The 15,558-nt window shown below is 43.5% G+C and overlaps 1 protein-coding gene across 5 annotated transcripts in view; it reads right to left on the reverse strand.

The window, feature by feature from the left end:
- The window catches only part of SCML4 (Scm polycomb group protein like 4), a 97,633-nt gene that overhangs the window by 42,799 nt on the left and 39,276 nt on the right, over positions 1-15,558 (reverse strand). For 4 of the 5 annotated variants that reach the window (XM_059401147.1, XM_059401149.1, XM_059401145.1 and 1 more), the window contains 2 exons: positions 6,588-6,803; positions 5,538-5,636 (listed from right to left, as the gene is read on the reverse strand). In XM_059401147.1, the coding sequence (XP_059257130.1) occupies positions 5,538-5,636; positions 6,588-6,743 (255 nt within the window). In that variant the 5' untranslated portion in view covers positions 6,744-6,803. The remainder of the gene's footprint in view (positions 1-5,537; positions 5,637-6,587; positions 6,804-15,558) is intronic. The other variant, XM_059401148.1, reaches the window with a different exon arrangement.

Below are 15,558 nucleotides of genomic sequence, written 5' to 3' on the forward strand. Positions count from 1 at the left end.
GGGGTGCGGACAGGGTGGGGATACGGTGGGGATGCTGGAGCTTTCTCCCACCATCTCTGTGCTTGGTTCAGATTTTCCTCTGGACCCAGAGAACCCCCGAGACCCGTGAAGAGTGGAGGTGATACGCGGAGGCTGCCGCTTTGCTGAGGGCAGGGCTTAGTTTCCTCCTAGACAGAGGGAAGCTGAGAGAGACGATGAGCCAGTACTCCAGGGTACCAGGAGAGAGAAGAAAGAAAAGGGAAAACACAAAACACCATCACTGGATTAAGTGGAATTCAGAAAAATGGATCTACTTGTGAGAATTACTTCATGAAATGCTGTTCACGACGCCCTGTGCCCCCAACAATCTTTAGTACAGACCACATATTTCAAGCAATGTGTGGTATGATTGGGTTTCTTACAGAAACTAGCGAGAAGGCCAAGTTCTCTGCATCAGCCTGCAAGGGGTCGACCCTACAGATGGAGAGAAAACAGGGTGCATCCAGGAGCGGGACTGTGTCTTAGCAGAACTCAGGGCAGTGGGAAGCTGGAGCTGCCTTAAACTGGTCCATAAAGGATGACTTAGATTTTCAGGAATATTGCAAGTTGACACAGTGATTGCTGAACATTGAAGTATATATATATTTACAGAGTATTAATTTAAAATACTTTAAAAACAAAGGTAATTGATACTCAAAACCTCATCACTTTCTAATTATTCTAATTATTTTGTTATCATGCCCTTAGGGAAGTAAAGACACAGGAGTGTGTCTGAGCAACTCCATGCTTGGGGCTGCCATTTTGGTATCTTGGAACTGGACATGTTGGGAATATATGCCTTGGAAATTATTGAATGCTACCAATTAGGGCCGGATTTACTCTCTGATTGACTCACAGACTTGAGAAAGTGATGGAGAAAATGTTAAAAACACAAATTAAACTAAGCCTAGGGATGCCTGGGTGGCTCGGTGGGTTAAAGCCTCTGCCTTCAGCTCAGGTCATGGACCCAGGGTCCGGGGATCGAGCCCCTCATGGGCTCTCTGCTCAGCTGGGAGCCTGCTTCCTCCTGTCTCTCTGCCTGCCTCTCTGCCTACTTGTGATCTCTCTCACTCTCTCTGTGTCAAATAAATAAATAAATAAACAAACCAAAAACCCCCACAAACTAAACTTAAAAGTGGGCCTTGTCTGCGACTGTTACACCACGAATGGCACAAAAAACTGAACTATTTTTGGTTTTCACAAACTATCACCCAGTTCAACGAAGAAGCTCATCACATGCTCAACAAATGAGCAAACTTCCAACATACGATTTCACTCTTTACCTTTCTTACTTTCTTACCTCTTAACATAATTGAAAATATCAACCAGCATTCATGTTGGACTCACGCTCAGCTGGTGGGGGGACATTAGCCAGCATACCTCTGCCTCCCACCCCCAGTGAACCTCAGCCTTGGCCCTTGCTCCAGCCCTGGGGGTGGGGGTGTCAAAGAAAACCATAGGAGAGACAGTCCCCACCCTGAGTTCCCCACACCGTTCATCCTAAGGGAACGGCTCCTGCCAACTTGTGCCTGTATAATGATTTTCCCCATGGGAAAATGGGGATGCAAGGGGCATGCCATGCCCACCATCAGCAAGGGGGGCGTACCTCGAAGATCAGCGCAGGAAGGCTCATTAGATAGCTATTCTTCCCTTGCATACAATATCATGCTGCATTTGACGTTCGTAAATAGGACTCTAAGACAATACAAGATCTGGATAATCAAAGAATCGTGGAAGCCAATTCAACAGTTCTAATGAAAACACATTTTAGAAGAGGCTTTGAGCAAGTGTTGGAACAAATAAAACCCTTTCTACTTAAGTTCGAACATTCTCTTAATTGAGATTTCTGTGAATTTGACTTCCTTGTTACACAATGCCAAGGACACATACTTTGCGGAGGGCGGGGGCAGCAAGAAAAGGATGGCAATAAAAAAGAGGAAATAAAACATAATGTGGCATTACTTATGTTTATTAGAAAATCACTCTCTTTATAGAGTGAATCTTCTAGTTAAAAGAAGATTATTCTTTACGACGCCCGGGTGGTTCAGTTAGTTAAGCCTCTGCCTTTGGCTCAGGTCATGATCCCTGGGTCCTGGGATTGAGTCCCACTCCTTGCTCAGTGCGTAGTTTTCTCCCTCTGCCTGCCGCTCCCCCTGCTTGTAGTCTCTCTCTCTGACAAATAAATAAATAAAATATGAAGAAGAAAAAAAAAGACTGTTCTTTAAGAACTTAGCAGAGGCTGCGGGTTATTCCCAAATTTCCATGCCCCCTTCTTTCTTTATCAATGGGATTCCTTGACTTTTAGCTGGCCACCTGATCCCCTAGTCCCCTAGCACTGCATTTCCCCATCTCTTTTGGCACTAAGTATGGCCAATGGGCTAGTTTATGGCCAGTGAGATCCAATTGTAAGGGGTGTGTGCAGCTTTGAGGGTTGAGTCCTTAAAGGGTAAAGACATGCTCCACTACCTCTGTCCCCATTCCGCTGCCTAGACTAGTGCCATAGTGGGAAGTGGAAGGCTATTTTAGAGTATGAGGTAGAGATTTGGTGTTAAGAATAGCAGAACACTAAAGATGTACTATATCCTGGCTAACTGAACATAATAATAAAAATAAATTTAAACAATAAATTTAAAAAAAAAAGAGTAGCAGAACAACAGAAAGGGAGCCTGGGTCCCAAAACCATGGAGACATCATATCATTCTCAGATGAGCTTCTCAGACTTTAACACAACAGGGGGGTTAGCTTCTATCTTCTTTAGGCCACTGTTGTTTGGCCTTTGCTACAGCAGCTGGCTTCTATATTCTGAGTAATATAATTACCATCATGTTAGAATATGTTAACCATTTGTTTTTAGTATTTTAGGGATAATATTCTTTCTAAACATGTTACAATTTTCTGAGCTCATGAAACAGAGCAGACAGAACATAATTTACTCTTTTTTGGAAAGACTAAATGGGAAAGCATAATTACTATTCTGAACAATAGTACAAAGAGATTGCCAAGGTCTAGGGGGCTGCTGGCCCATCAGTAAGTGGCCTCAGGCTGTGGGACTTGGTTCATTCATACCTAATTCCTGCCGTTTTACTGACTCCTCTTGCTATCAGGGGTCAAATAAGAAAATATACACAATATTTTGGCCCAGATCTTCAAACACAGAAGTGGTCAATGAATGTTCTATGACTGTTATTGTTATTATCGTTGTTGTTGTTGTTAGTATTATTATTACAGTTATGTAGAGGGAACAGACAGCTATTTTCAAAACTCAACACTTTTTTCTTCCCGCTTCAATCATAATCCCAACCATAAAGGCACAGGAGCTAGAAATCCCACTGTTCGGTGACATTATATTCAGCCACATCTACAGAATGGAAGCTAGAGTTTCTCCTTGATGTAAACTCTTTCTCTCTCTCTTTATCTCTTTAAAATGAACTTAATGGTCTTTTTAGTCATGAGATATAAGGAAAATCTATCTGTTGACCTTGAGTTGTCTATGAACTAAATCAACAGCAGAGGCTTCAAACTGAGATACAAATTCTGTTCCATGTTGAAGAAGGCTGTTTTCGAGGCAGTCAGCGTATGGCTCTTCAGAGAAAATATGATGTGAAGAGGTTTCTGCTTCCTTCGACTGGGGTGAGAAGGGAGCTTAAGGCCATCAGATGGTGTTCTCACAGCTGTGAGCATGACCTGGCAGTGAGGTCACTGGCCTGGGCCAAGAGACATGGGCAGATGGGCCCTGGGAGGAGGCATGACCTATGAACTCTGGGGCGCTGACATCTGACTACTGGTTGAATTCTTCCTTTTCTGCTTGTAATTCACTCATATTATTCTCAAGACCCAGAGAAGGGGTTAAATATCACACCGCGTGTTAGCTGTGCGTGGGTCTTAAATGGAGAGCCTTGTGCCCATATTTGGAGCAGGGAGAGTTTCCACATGTGATTGACACAGAGGTGATGGGCAGCGCAGTGTGGGAGAGCACCAGGCAAGAAGCAACAAATGGCCACCACCATAGACCTTGACATAGTCAGCACCACCAGGCATCCTCAGAATCTCCTGGGAAAGAGCCTTCTGAACACTCAAATACTGATTATTCTATTGTGACAATATTGTTAGCATAAATATACCATAATGATGCTATTATTGATGTAACAATTGTTACTATTGTATGATATTGATGTTATTGTATTTTTTATTCTATATGATTAATAAAATACCATTCAGTTAAAACAAAAATTCTTATTATATAGAAATATAGAATTATATTAGAAATAGAAATATCTTATTTCGCTTGCTCAGGATTTCTTTTTTAACAACTTCTGTCTCCCCAAATGAATCTCAAATAGTTAAAATTGCCATATTAGTGGCCATTTGGTAAATGAAATGAAACTCTACACTTTCCTTGCTGGTCTCCCCACGATTAAAATCTTTTCATTAATAGTAAAATGGGCTTCTGGGTCTCAGAAATCATCAAAATAAAACTGAAGAAACCTAACAGGTTGCCAAATTTATTTTGCCAAGTGAGGATATTTTTTGAATTACCAAATCCTGACAACATACAACATTTAATAAAATGCTTTTTAGAATTCCCAAGTTCCTCACCACATAAGACACTTAAATAAAATAAATTTTAACACCAAAACAGTAGAAAGCAGATATCTCAGAATAAAGGATGATCCTTTGGGCAGAACCATTTCAGCTTTATGAAGATTTTCATCTGGTTCTTATTTTTCTTGCGTTACCACAAGGGAGTCAGCCCTTCCAGCAGATGACACCTGGTTTGAAGACATTCCCGAACACCAAACCTACTGCATGGGGAGCTGTCTGGGAGCTGCAGGCCTGAGATAATTCCCACACATTTCCCCAAATACATGGAAGGTGGACTCGAGCAAGAGCTGGGACCTGCTGCCCTTGTGAGACGTGGGCATGAGGCCTGCCTTCCATGTTGTAGGACCCAGACTGTCAGCTTACCATGCCAAAAAGCTTTCTTCCTGCCCCGTGTTAGGAGCTCTGAAAACTGCCCCTTTTAGGACACAGGACAATTGCCAAGTCAGGCTCATTCCATGGACTGAATTTCCATTTTTCCTGGCCCCAGAAATGCTATGTCTGTTGGTAATTTTCATTCCTGGGTCACAGCTCCCAGGGGAGTCGAAGAAAGGCCAACTAGGAGAGAGGAATGTTCAGTGTGTTTCCTCAGATCCTGGATCTGCTCCCTGGCTCCATCAACTCTGTTGATAGAAGGCTGCCCTGCTCCAGCCTTCCAGAAGCAACTCCCATACCTCAGCAAGGGTGCAGGTGCCGAGCTGGGAAAACCCGCCCTGTGCCTGCTTCTGAGACATAGTTCTCTGAAGCCCATACTAAGGGCATATGCCCTTAGTGCCCATGAGAAAAAGGAGGCTCTCTTGGCTAGAAAAATAACCAGTGACAGAAGAGTTTACTTCAGGAGATGATTGAGTAAAAGCCTCTTTTACTAAAGCCCGTGACCCCCAAATAACTCGGAGTCACCTCCCCACCCCCCCACCTACCGTTTTTATTTTCCAGCAGTTGGAGGAACTGCAGAGAACCAAAGGGATAAAGGTTGAATTCATTACCAATTCTTCCGGAAGCTCTGTCTTTCTGCTGACCTGAAATAATTTCCATACATTTTCCTAAATATATGGGAGTTAATTGCCAATTTGCATTTTGGTTCCAGTATTCAAGTCTCAAGATGGAAACATAAGCTCTTTCTTTCAAGAAAAATAACTGAAGGAAAACTTCTGAAGCTCGTTTTCTAATGCCCAAAAGGCTCGTGGAGAACAGACTCAATAGTCTTTCTTCTCTAGAAGCCTCTTCAGAAACCTCTTGGAGGAGAAGCTCTCCCTCCTCCCAGTTCAGATTGTTTTATGTGATTGCAATTGCATCAGAGGATTTCTTTTCCACCTGCCCCCCCCCCCCCCCCCCCCAACCTGTTAAGTCTTCAAAGGGTCACAAGATTTGATTCTGCCTGCTATGCCTCCTTGGAGCCAAACTTGACATCAGCACTTTTTATAAGCAGGAATCTATGAATTAACACCCTGAATTTTCCTGAGGAGTCCCCTTGTTGGGCCTCTGTTTGGGAAAACGCTCCTGGGTCCTTTGACACTAGCCTGCCCTTAGTATTAATTTAAATGCCTCAGGAACATCATCTGCTTCTACTAAAAAAAGTGACGAAGGAGTTCTGGAAAGTGGCTTCGAGCGCCGCCCTAGCAGGCACGGTTGGGGGAAAACTCGGTGCCTGAAACGCTAATTTAGATGCGAGCCTTCATATTGCGTGTTTCGCTCTGACCCTAAAAATCTGCTCGCCTCACAGCTTTCCCCATCTGGTGCAATTTGCTTTCTCACTTGTAAAAACACACACGACAGGGACAGCATGCATTGTGGGCCGCGGTGTGACAATGAGGCCCTGTCCGTGACGCGCTTCCCTGAGAGAAACTTGTTTCGGCGCCCGTCGTCCCTCAGCAACCAGCCTTTCCTCACCCGGAGCAGCGGCCGCTCTGCCCAAGCCCCCATGCCCCAGCCCAACGTCCCTGAGGAGAAAGGAGATGATGGAGCCGTACCTTGTACCCAGGCTTCCGCCCTCTTTTCTTGGGGATCTTCACTGCTGGCAACGCGCCAGCTGAAGCGGAATAAAGGTTACGAACCGCCATCTTCATAGGTGTTGAGTGAAGTGGGGGTCGGCCTCGCTTTCTCCCCGGGATCCTCTGGGACTGCATGTCTGCCGGTGCCAGTCTTACAGAAGGAAGTTGACAAATCGCTCACAGGCAGAAGAGGTGCTAAGAATTAGTCCAGACACAAAGCAAAACAAAAACAGAAGGGTTTGTTTGGTTTGCAAGGCAAGCATGTATCCAGTTTGGCGTTTGGAGCCTTACCTACCCTCCACTGGTGGGGGTGGGGGTGGGGGGACCAAATAGGAGAGAACCAGGCACCTGGAGGAGTTTTTACAGGGCTGTTGGGCTTCTGGTTAAATAATTTCCAGGAGAACGAATTTCCACAGAGCTGTGATGAAGTAGGAAGGATACTGGCTAGGGGGGAGAGGACAATAGCTTCCCAGCTCCAGACACAACTGAAAGTGTCACCAGCATGAGACGACTTCATCAGTGTGTGTCTCAAGTTTCCCCAGTTAATTTAACTTTGAAGTAATAGAATAATAGTATTAAATAAATCCAACCCTCCTCCCACTTCACTCCTGTCCCTTTGGCTGGGTTGAAAATGGTTGTGACCTTTGTGTTTCCTGTGAAAGATATTTAACAATACAAATCAGTTGTATTAGTTTGTCCCTTGGGGCGCCAGGGTGGCTCAGTCGGTTAAGCGTCCAACTCTTGATTTCGGCATGGGTCATGATCTCAGGGCGTGGAGCTCACTTGAAGGCACGCTCTCTCTCTCTCTCTCTCTCTCACCTTGTGCCCCTCTCTGCCTCAATCTCTCTCTCTCCCTCTCTAAAAAAAGTTATGTCCCTTGATCAAAATATGGAGAGAGATTAATATACAGAGATGTTCATTTTAACATGATTTAGAATTGCAAAAATAAGATGGATAGAGCCCAAATAATAAGCAACAGGGGAATAGTTCATATATCTACAGGATAAAACAATCAACTAGTTAAAAGCCTTTAACAATACTATTTCTAGGGCCGCCTAGGTGGCTCAGTCATTAAGCGTTTGCCTTTGGCTCAGGTGGTGATCCCAGGGTCCTGGGATAGAGCCCAACATTGGGCTTCCTGCTCAGTGGAGAGCCTGCTTCTCCCTCTTCTACTCCCCCTGCTGTGTCCCATCTCTCGCTGTCTCTCTCTCTCTCTCACTCTGTCAAATAAATCAATAAAATCTTAAGAAAAAAAATACTCTCTCAATAACATGAAGTTGAGTGAAAAAGCATCTCATAAATTACACATAAAAATTATCACCACTACACAAAAATTTCTGTGGTGAAAAGTGAAAGGAAACATGCTAGAATGCCACCAATGGCCAAGACAGTGGGACTGTGGGTAATTGTTCACTATGAACACATCCTTTCGCCCACACAGATACCCCATATACAATATTCATAGCATTAAAAATACTTATAATGAGGGGCGCCTGGGTGGCTCAGTTGGTTAAGCAACTGCCTTTGGCTCAGGTCATGATCCTGGAGTCCCAGGATCTGCTCAGCGGGGAACTGCTTCTCCCTCTGACCCTCTGCCCTCTCATGCTTTCTCTCTCACTCTTTCTCTCTCTCTCTCAAGTAAATAAATAAAATCTTTAAAAAAAAAATACTAATAATGAGCTTCTTCAGGTAGAGATGCCTAAATCTTGCAGCAAAAGGTAATCGATCCTCTCCAGCCCAGAGAACACAATGGTATCATGAGCTCAGGGGTCAGATTTCCTTGAACATTCAGGATTGTGACAAGTGGGACTGAACATTAGACTCTAATGTGGGAGGGATGTTAAGTGATAAAATTTCTTTCTGAGCCCAAGTGGTAGCCAACAGTGGAAATGAGAAGTTTTGCTCAAAATGCTACAGAAAGAGTTGGGAAAGGTGATAGGAACCATCCCTACCCTACCGTAGGCAACACTACAGGAACCACATTGCTTTGCACAAGAAAGAAAATATCGAATAGTGAATACTTGAGATCTGAAAACATGACAGGGAAAATTGGGGGCATCTTTTACAAAAGTTCACTTTGTTAATTCTCTGAATAATAACAGTATTCTCTCAATAATCTTGATCACTCTTGGAAATATCACACTTCGTACACAGAGTTTTAAAGCATGAATCTATTGTTAAATATTTCAGGTAGATAGACAAGCTGTTGGAGATGTCAATTTTCCCTGTTTTTTATGTAAGAAAAATATCGCATACCATTGATTCTAAGATGCATGCTTTATCACTCATTAACATCTCTGAAATCACAATGCGCCGTAAAGCGCTGTAAGCACATAAGAATTCCATAAGGAGCAATTTTTCTTTCTTAAGGTACATGAAACAGTGCTATTATCAAGGGCATCTTACAGTCAATGAATCATGATCAATGAAGATAAGCCCATCAACATGTGAACAGAGCTATCATTCCATTTCTAGACTTGGCGTCAGAACTCCACCACCCCAAACCCTTATTTAAAAAAAAAAAAAAAAAAAAAAGGCTTTGCAAAACATCAAAAACCCATGAACACTTATTCGTTACTATTTTTGCTGTGCAGAACTTGATCTGAGATTCTGAACTCTCGTGATTACGATCACATCCCTGCTTCTGCAGGTTTAGTATTAGTATTATACTAATACTAATTAGTAGTAATTATTATTATTAGCTATCTGGGAAATAAGATTTTTTTCTAGTCTAGGACCTGTTTCTCTACCTTTCTACTTTGCTGCTAGTGAGGTCAGCACCGTATCTAACATGAAGATCAAAAGTCAGTAAGAGAAAACCCAGGACCAGAGTAAGGCATCGAATCTGTTTCCGGCAGGTGAAGGTTTATTTGGTTGCTGTCCTTCCCTGGTGAATTGTGATTCTCTGCTAACCTAGATTCTCCCTCACAAAAGTCTCGTTGAATAGGTTTTGGGGAGTAAAGGAAAGGTAACAAATTAATTAGCATATTATCCTAGGAATTTGTATCACTCAAAATTATACTGAACTACCCCAAATTTCTCAGTGTGTTAGGAAAAAATATTTCCTAGAAAACTAGTCATCTTTTAAACTGGGCTTTTCTGTTGTTCTGCTTCTCTTTCTCTACTGTGAGGAAGGAACAGGACTGGGGCTACTTTCTACATCACTTCCAGAGAAGTACATCTATCTTAGGGTATAAAGAAACTTTCCCCAAAACTAAATATGATTAATGAATTTCATGTTGGTGGAGCAGCAATGAGCTCTTATTGGTGCATTCGGAGCACACAGTAATTGGGGAGATGTGGACATAGCTCATTCATTGATCAAGAAGATACTATTTTGCCATTCCTTCTCACACATCAATACAATTTTAATACAGAAGTAAATGCAATGTTAAGTAACAAGACAGAGACTTTTAAAAACTGAAGAGGTTATTTTAATTATGGGAGAATTCTCTGAAAGTCTCCTTGGAATAATTTTAAAGAGTTGGGGGGAAATGCTTACAAAGTGGTATTTTAATAACAGACCCACGCACTTTGGAAATTGTGACAAATTGTGACAAAATTTCAAGGTCCCCAAAAATCTCCCTTTCCTCCCTTTCCAAAACTAAGACACGAACCTCAAAAAAAAGTAATAGCAAAGATTAATACTAAAAGTAAGGAAGGATCCCAATCTTGGAATACAGTAGAAAGAAGACATGGGATTTTTTTAGGGAGAACATAACCGTGGAAGATAGACAATGACCGTTTTTCACATGTTTAATGAAAAGATCAAAACTAATAGTAGAGGAAAATAAGAAGAGGTTGTCTTCTTAGAAGCCTAACCAACTGTGTCTTAAGAAAAGTTCTTTAAGAATGGACAACAGCAACAAATCCTAATGAAAATGATACACTCAAAAGCAAAGGAAAAAAAATCTCTAAGCACTTCGGCAGAACAAATAGATCATTTATAATGGGGAAAATAATCAAGCTAGCTCTCTATAGCATCTTTAGTCCAAAAAATAATGGAGTCACCATAGTGACTATTTTTTTTCCCCAGTGTTATAGTTGCCACAAATCCTTCTACCACAGGGCCTTTGCTTGTCCCTCTCCCTCTGCTCCTACCTCCACTCTTTCTCTCTCTCTGACTCTAAAATAAATAAAATCTTAAAAAAAAAACCTCTTTCAAATTATTAAAATACAAATAAACACTGAAATAGAAAAATGAGCAAAAGACACAGATAATTCAGAGAGAGAGAAAGGAAATGAGGAAGGGGAGGGACGGAAGGGAAATAAATGGTCAATTATCAAAAGAAAAGACTCTAAACTTTACTGGTTACCTCCTCCAAAAGTATATTGATGTATCATTTATCGCTGATCGGACTGCTAAATGTGAGTAACCCAATCAATAGTTCAGGTTGGTGAGGGGTGGAAACTGGCTAACCTTTTGGGGGGAACAATTGAAAATCACTTAAAAACTTTCACATGCACACTTCCTAATCCAGCTGTATTAGGATAAAGCTGATAAGGCTTTATCCTAAGAAGATAATCTGAGATGAGCACCAAGATACATGACCAAGGATGTTCTTTGCAGGTTGTTTGTAATAGTGAAATACTGAAATTAATCAAAATGTCTCTCGAAACATTTTAGTTAAGTAAATTATTTCACATTCATAAAATGGATATTTTATGAATAAGGTATTTCACATTCATAAATTCTAAATTTAAATATGTGTATGTGTATATGTATACATATGCTCCTAGCATATGTAGTATGATTCTATTCCTATCTTCTTTATGTATATGGATATAGATAAATCTGCATGCATTAGGCACAGAGAGAGGTCTTGGAAAGATAATCACCAAAAGGCTGATTGTAGTTGTCTCTGAGCGGAAAGATATTGAAAGATGTTTTTGCTGTCTTTGTACCATTCTGCATCGTTTGAATTTTTAAAACCATAGGCAGAAAACACTATAAATAGAAAAATAAACAATGAATGAATAATTCTCATGGTCTTGAAGTTTTCTGGTGTTTTTCTTGTTGTTGTTATTGTTTTTTCTTTTTGAAATCTGTGCTTCTTTAGATGGCCTTTTGTTTTCTTGTTTTCTCATGGTTTTGGTTCCTGAACTACAGAACATCAGTGGCCACTGTTTTATTTTTTTTTTTAGAGTTATTTATTTATTTGAGAAAGTAAGAGAGCACAAGCAAAGGGAACAGAAGAGGGAGAAGGAGAAGCAGACTCCCTGCTGAGCAGGGAGCCCTCAATCCCAGAATCCTGAGATCATGACCTGAGCCAAAGGCAACCACTTAACCAACTGAGCCACCCAGACACCCCAGTACCACTGCTTTAATATCCTAACAAATTGTGACCACAAAAAAAAAAAAAAAAAAAAAAAAAGGACTTGATCACCAAAAATAATGGAAAAGGTTATTTCAGAGCTAACAAGAATGCTGTAAATAAGGGTACCTGGCTGGCTCATTCTGTAGAACATGCAGCCCTCGATGTCTGGGTTATGAGTTTGAACCCCTCATTGGGCGTAGAGATTATTCTGAATGTCATAAACAGATGGTAGACAGGGAGAGAGAACCAGCTCTCAAGAGACAAACAGCTCACTGCCGGCCCCCTCCTTGATTCCACCCCTTCCACGGAGGGACCAGGTGGCAGTCAGGTTACTGCCCCTCCCCCCAATGATTTCCCTCATCTCCAAAGACCTTTAAAGACCTCAAATGCGATCCAAATCATCCTTTCCATGGACTCTTGAACTGATACAACCAACATGTACATCACTTGAGAACCCTCAAAATCCTGGAGGTATTATAGGATGCCTCTGAATTTCTCTGCTTCTGACTGCAGACTTCAGCGAATACAGACAGCCTCATTCAGGTCAGATTTGGAAGCCATCTTGGAACAAAGAACTTTAGTGAACATAAAAGATTCTGTCCCTAGAACAGCCTCATCCTCAAGTCTATAAATCTTCAAGTTATAAACCTTTCAGCAGTTGTCAAATCCTGGCTTGACATATTAAATCAAGTGATTTACTGCTGGTTTCCTAAATCTCTCTCTTCTTATCAAAACAAGGCTTGACTGGAAATATTACAACTTAACCAAGAGAAACTGAAATCTGGTCCATGAACTTGGGAAGGGCATTTTACCTGTCAGCTTTGCAAATCCAAAACATATAAGCCTATGTCCTAGCTAATGGGGCTTCATCAAGGTAAAAAACAACGTTGTACACGCCCTCATCCCCACGGCTTCTCAGGCAGCCTAGGTGAGGCAGCCCCTCTATGTGAGGTTATTTCCAGGAAGAAGGATGTGCCTTGGCATCTCTCTAAAATTCAGCCATCCTTTGAGGTGGCCCAAACTCTATCAGCAATTGTTTCACTGCAATAGAAGGGTGAATAGAATAACATATAATAAATTTTTGTTGATTTTTTAAAATATGGGAGAGCTTTTCTGTAGGTATTTTATTCCATTCATTATATACTGATATGCCCTTGTCTCTACCTGTTGAAATAGACAAGGGTGAGTACAAAGAAACTGTAAATAAGCCAGCTTATCCTGGAAAGATAGGAACTGGCCCAGGAACAAAAGGGACTGGTTAGCCCCAGTTGTCCCACAGAATAACCAGGTAGAAAGCAGGTTCAACAGAATGTTCAAAGGTGATGAGTTTGTTAAATGTCTTAAGAGTAGTTGTGACATGCAGACTTGTTCCATCAACCCCCGGAAAACAAGCTTCTAGATATAGAAGGGAACTCCCTCGCACATAGAGGAAGACTTCAGGACATGGGTGTCTCCCAACTCTGCTGTAGGGTAAGGCGCGGCGGTGGGGGTGCTGAGAAGGATGTGGGGTGCTGGGGTGGGGCGGGGTAGGGTGGGAGGCCTTCCTGTCTCCTGTAGGCAGCCATCTGTGGTGAGAGCCGAATCTAAAAGTCTATCAAATCCATTCCACTCTTGGCTGACCTTACAAAAGCCCCTCCCTTCCACCACACTGGAACCCTCACCCGCATCCAGGAAGGGTGCAGCCGCCAAGGTGAGCTAGAGCCAAGATTCACATATTTAAGGGGAGGGAGGAAAGCCGCATCAAGCAGGAGCCCAGAATATGCACAGGGATGTGGGGGAAAACACCATTCCGATCTGCAGGATTTGGAAAAACTTTGGGGCGTTTGAAACATGAGAGATAGGCATCCCAGGGGTATGAATAATTCACCGGCAGGGTAGCTGTTCAGCTGGAGCCTGAATCCGCCCATTTTCTGGATCCCGCCTGGTCCCCAGCAGGCGGGAGAAGAGAGAAGCTGCTTTTAACTCCAGCACCCCGCTCTGGGCCCACGGACCTGGGGTGGCTCCTCAGAAGGGGAACATGAGAGCGCACGGGAAAGCAGGGGCTGGGAGGGACTAGTCATCACCTCCTTGGTCCAGATGCCCATGTCTTTCCTTTAATGCCGTCCTTCCAGAAGACAGTGCTCTGGAGATCCTGGGTGCTGGCCCTGGGCCTGTCTTCCTCAACTCCATCCCTCACCCCGCCCCTGCAATTCTCTATGTGACCCCCCACCCCAGCGGTTTTCCAAGGCTTCATGACAGCTGGCTGCTGGCTGGATTGCCCAATGGAAGGCGCTTGTCTGAGTTTGAAGCATGGTGGTTGGCAGGGGTAAAGTCAAGGGAATCTAACACCCTCTCGCTTTGCTCCACTGCATCTCTGCCAGGAACCTCTCCCCTGTGGTTCTGGCTCCGGCTGGATAACCTAGTTAGCCTTCGGCAACAACAGCCCTTCCCTCTGCCCCTCCAGCCCAGGGGTGGTGGCAACCACGGGGACGGGGGCTGATTGTCTCGTCTCCTGTTTTGGCTCTTCCATCACCATTTCCCTGCATTAAATACTCAGTGTCTCCATTAAATACTCAGGCTCCTTTGATAATTAACTCCCGTGTCTGTTCTCTCAGAGAATGGAGTGGGCACACCTGGGGCCATGCCTACCTTCAGACCTCCATGGGCTGTGAGAAGAAGCTGGGGGAGGCAGGAGAGGAGATGTTCTCTGCCATTGCTGTGGTCAGCACACTTGTGGCTATATAAGGTGAGAGCCAATGATCTTCAAGGTAAAGCTTAAATTTTACACAGTCACGTGTACAGCATGCTATCACATGGAAGCCAAGAAAGACACATAAGTATATACACACAGAGGCAGGCATACACCCTTCCACATGCATCAAATATCTCTGGAAAATTTTAACAATGGTAGCAGCCATCTCTCAGTGGTGGGGGCGCGGGAGGGCTGGTGTCTAGGGACTGGAGAGGGAAAGGGACTGTGCTCTGCACAATTTCCACCTTTCCTTTCTGGTGTGTATTCAAAAATAGAAACAAACTAATAAACTCCACCTACACCCTCTTACTCTAGAGAAAGGAGAGAGTGGCCCTGTCACGTGCAGACCCTGATCAGCCCCTTCCAGCTGCACCAGCAGGGAGGAGGTGGGAGGGGCCAGTGCTCTGACACATGGGCGTGGCCCTCGTTACAGAGTCACGATTGCGCGCATTTGCACTGGCCACTGCAACACCCCATAACCCTGAAGACTTGACCAATCAGATCCGCAACCACTTGAGTGGGTGTCCATAGGACATAAAGCATAGTATTGGGCACTGGTGGAGATGACTCCAGACTTAGAAGGCTGGTCTCCAGTCCTGGCTCTCTGCTCCTTACCAGCTGAGCGAAGGAGATGAGTCTCTCCACCTCTCTGGGTCCCTACACAGGTTTAGATCACTAACATCCCTGTGGAGGGAAACTGACAGGTTCAATCATAAAGGGCCAAGCCCTTGTTCAGTTGCTTACATAGACTGCAAAAGTAAGAGGAGTATCAGCTCCCCAGCGCCCCCTCGTTCCCACAGGACAACATAGAAACAAAAGGGGCGAGATGACTGCACTGGGAGAGGTAAGGCCCCTGCAGAGCAGCCACCAGCACCACTCTTCCCACCAGGCTGCAGAGAAG

The sequence above is a fragment of the Mustela nigripes genome, chromosome 5 (assembly GCF_022355385.1).
Source record: "Mustela nigripes isolate SB6536 chromosome 5, MUSNIG.SB6536, whole genome shotgun sequence".
Lineage (NCBI taxonomy): Eukaryota > Metazoa > Chordata > Mammalia > Carnivora > Mustelidae > Mustela > Mustela nigripes.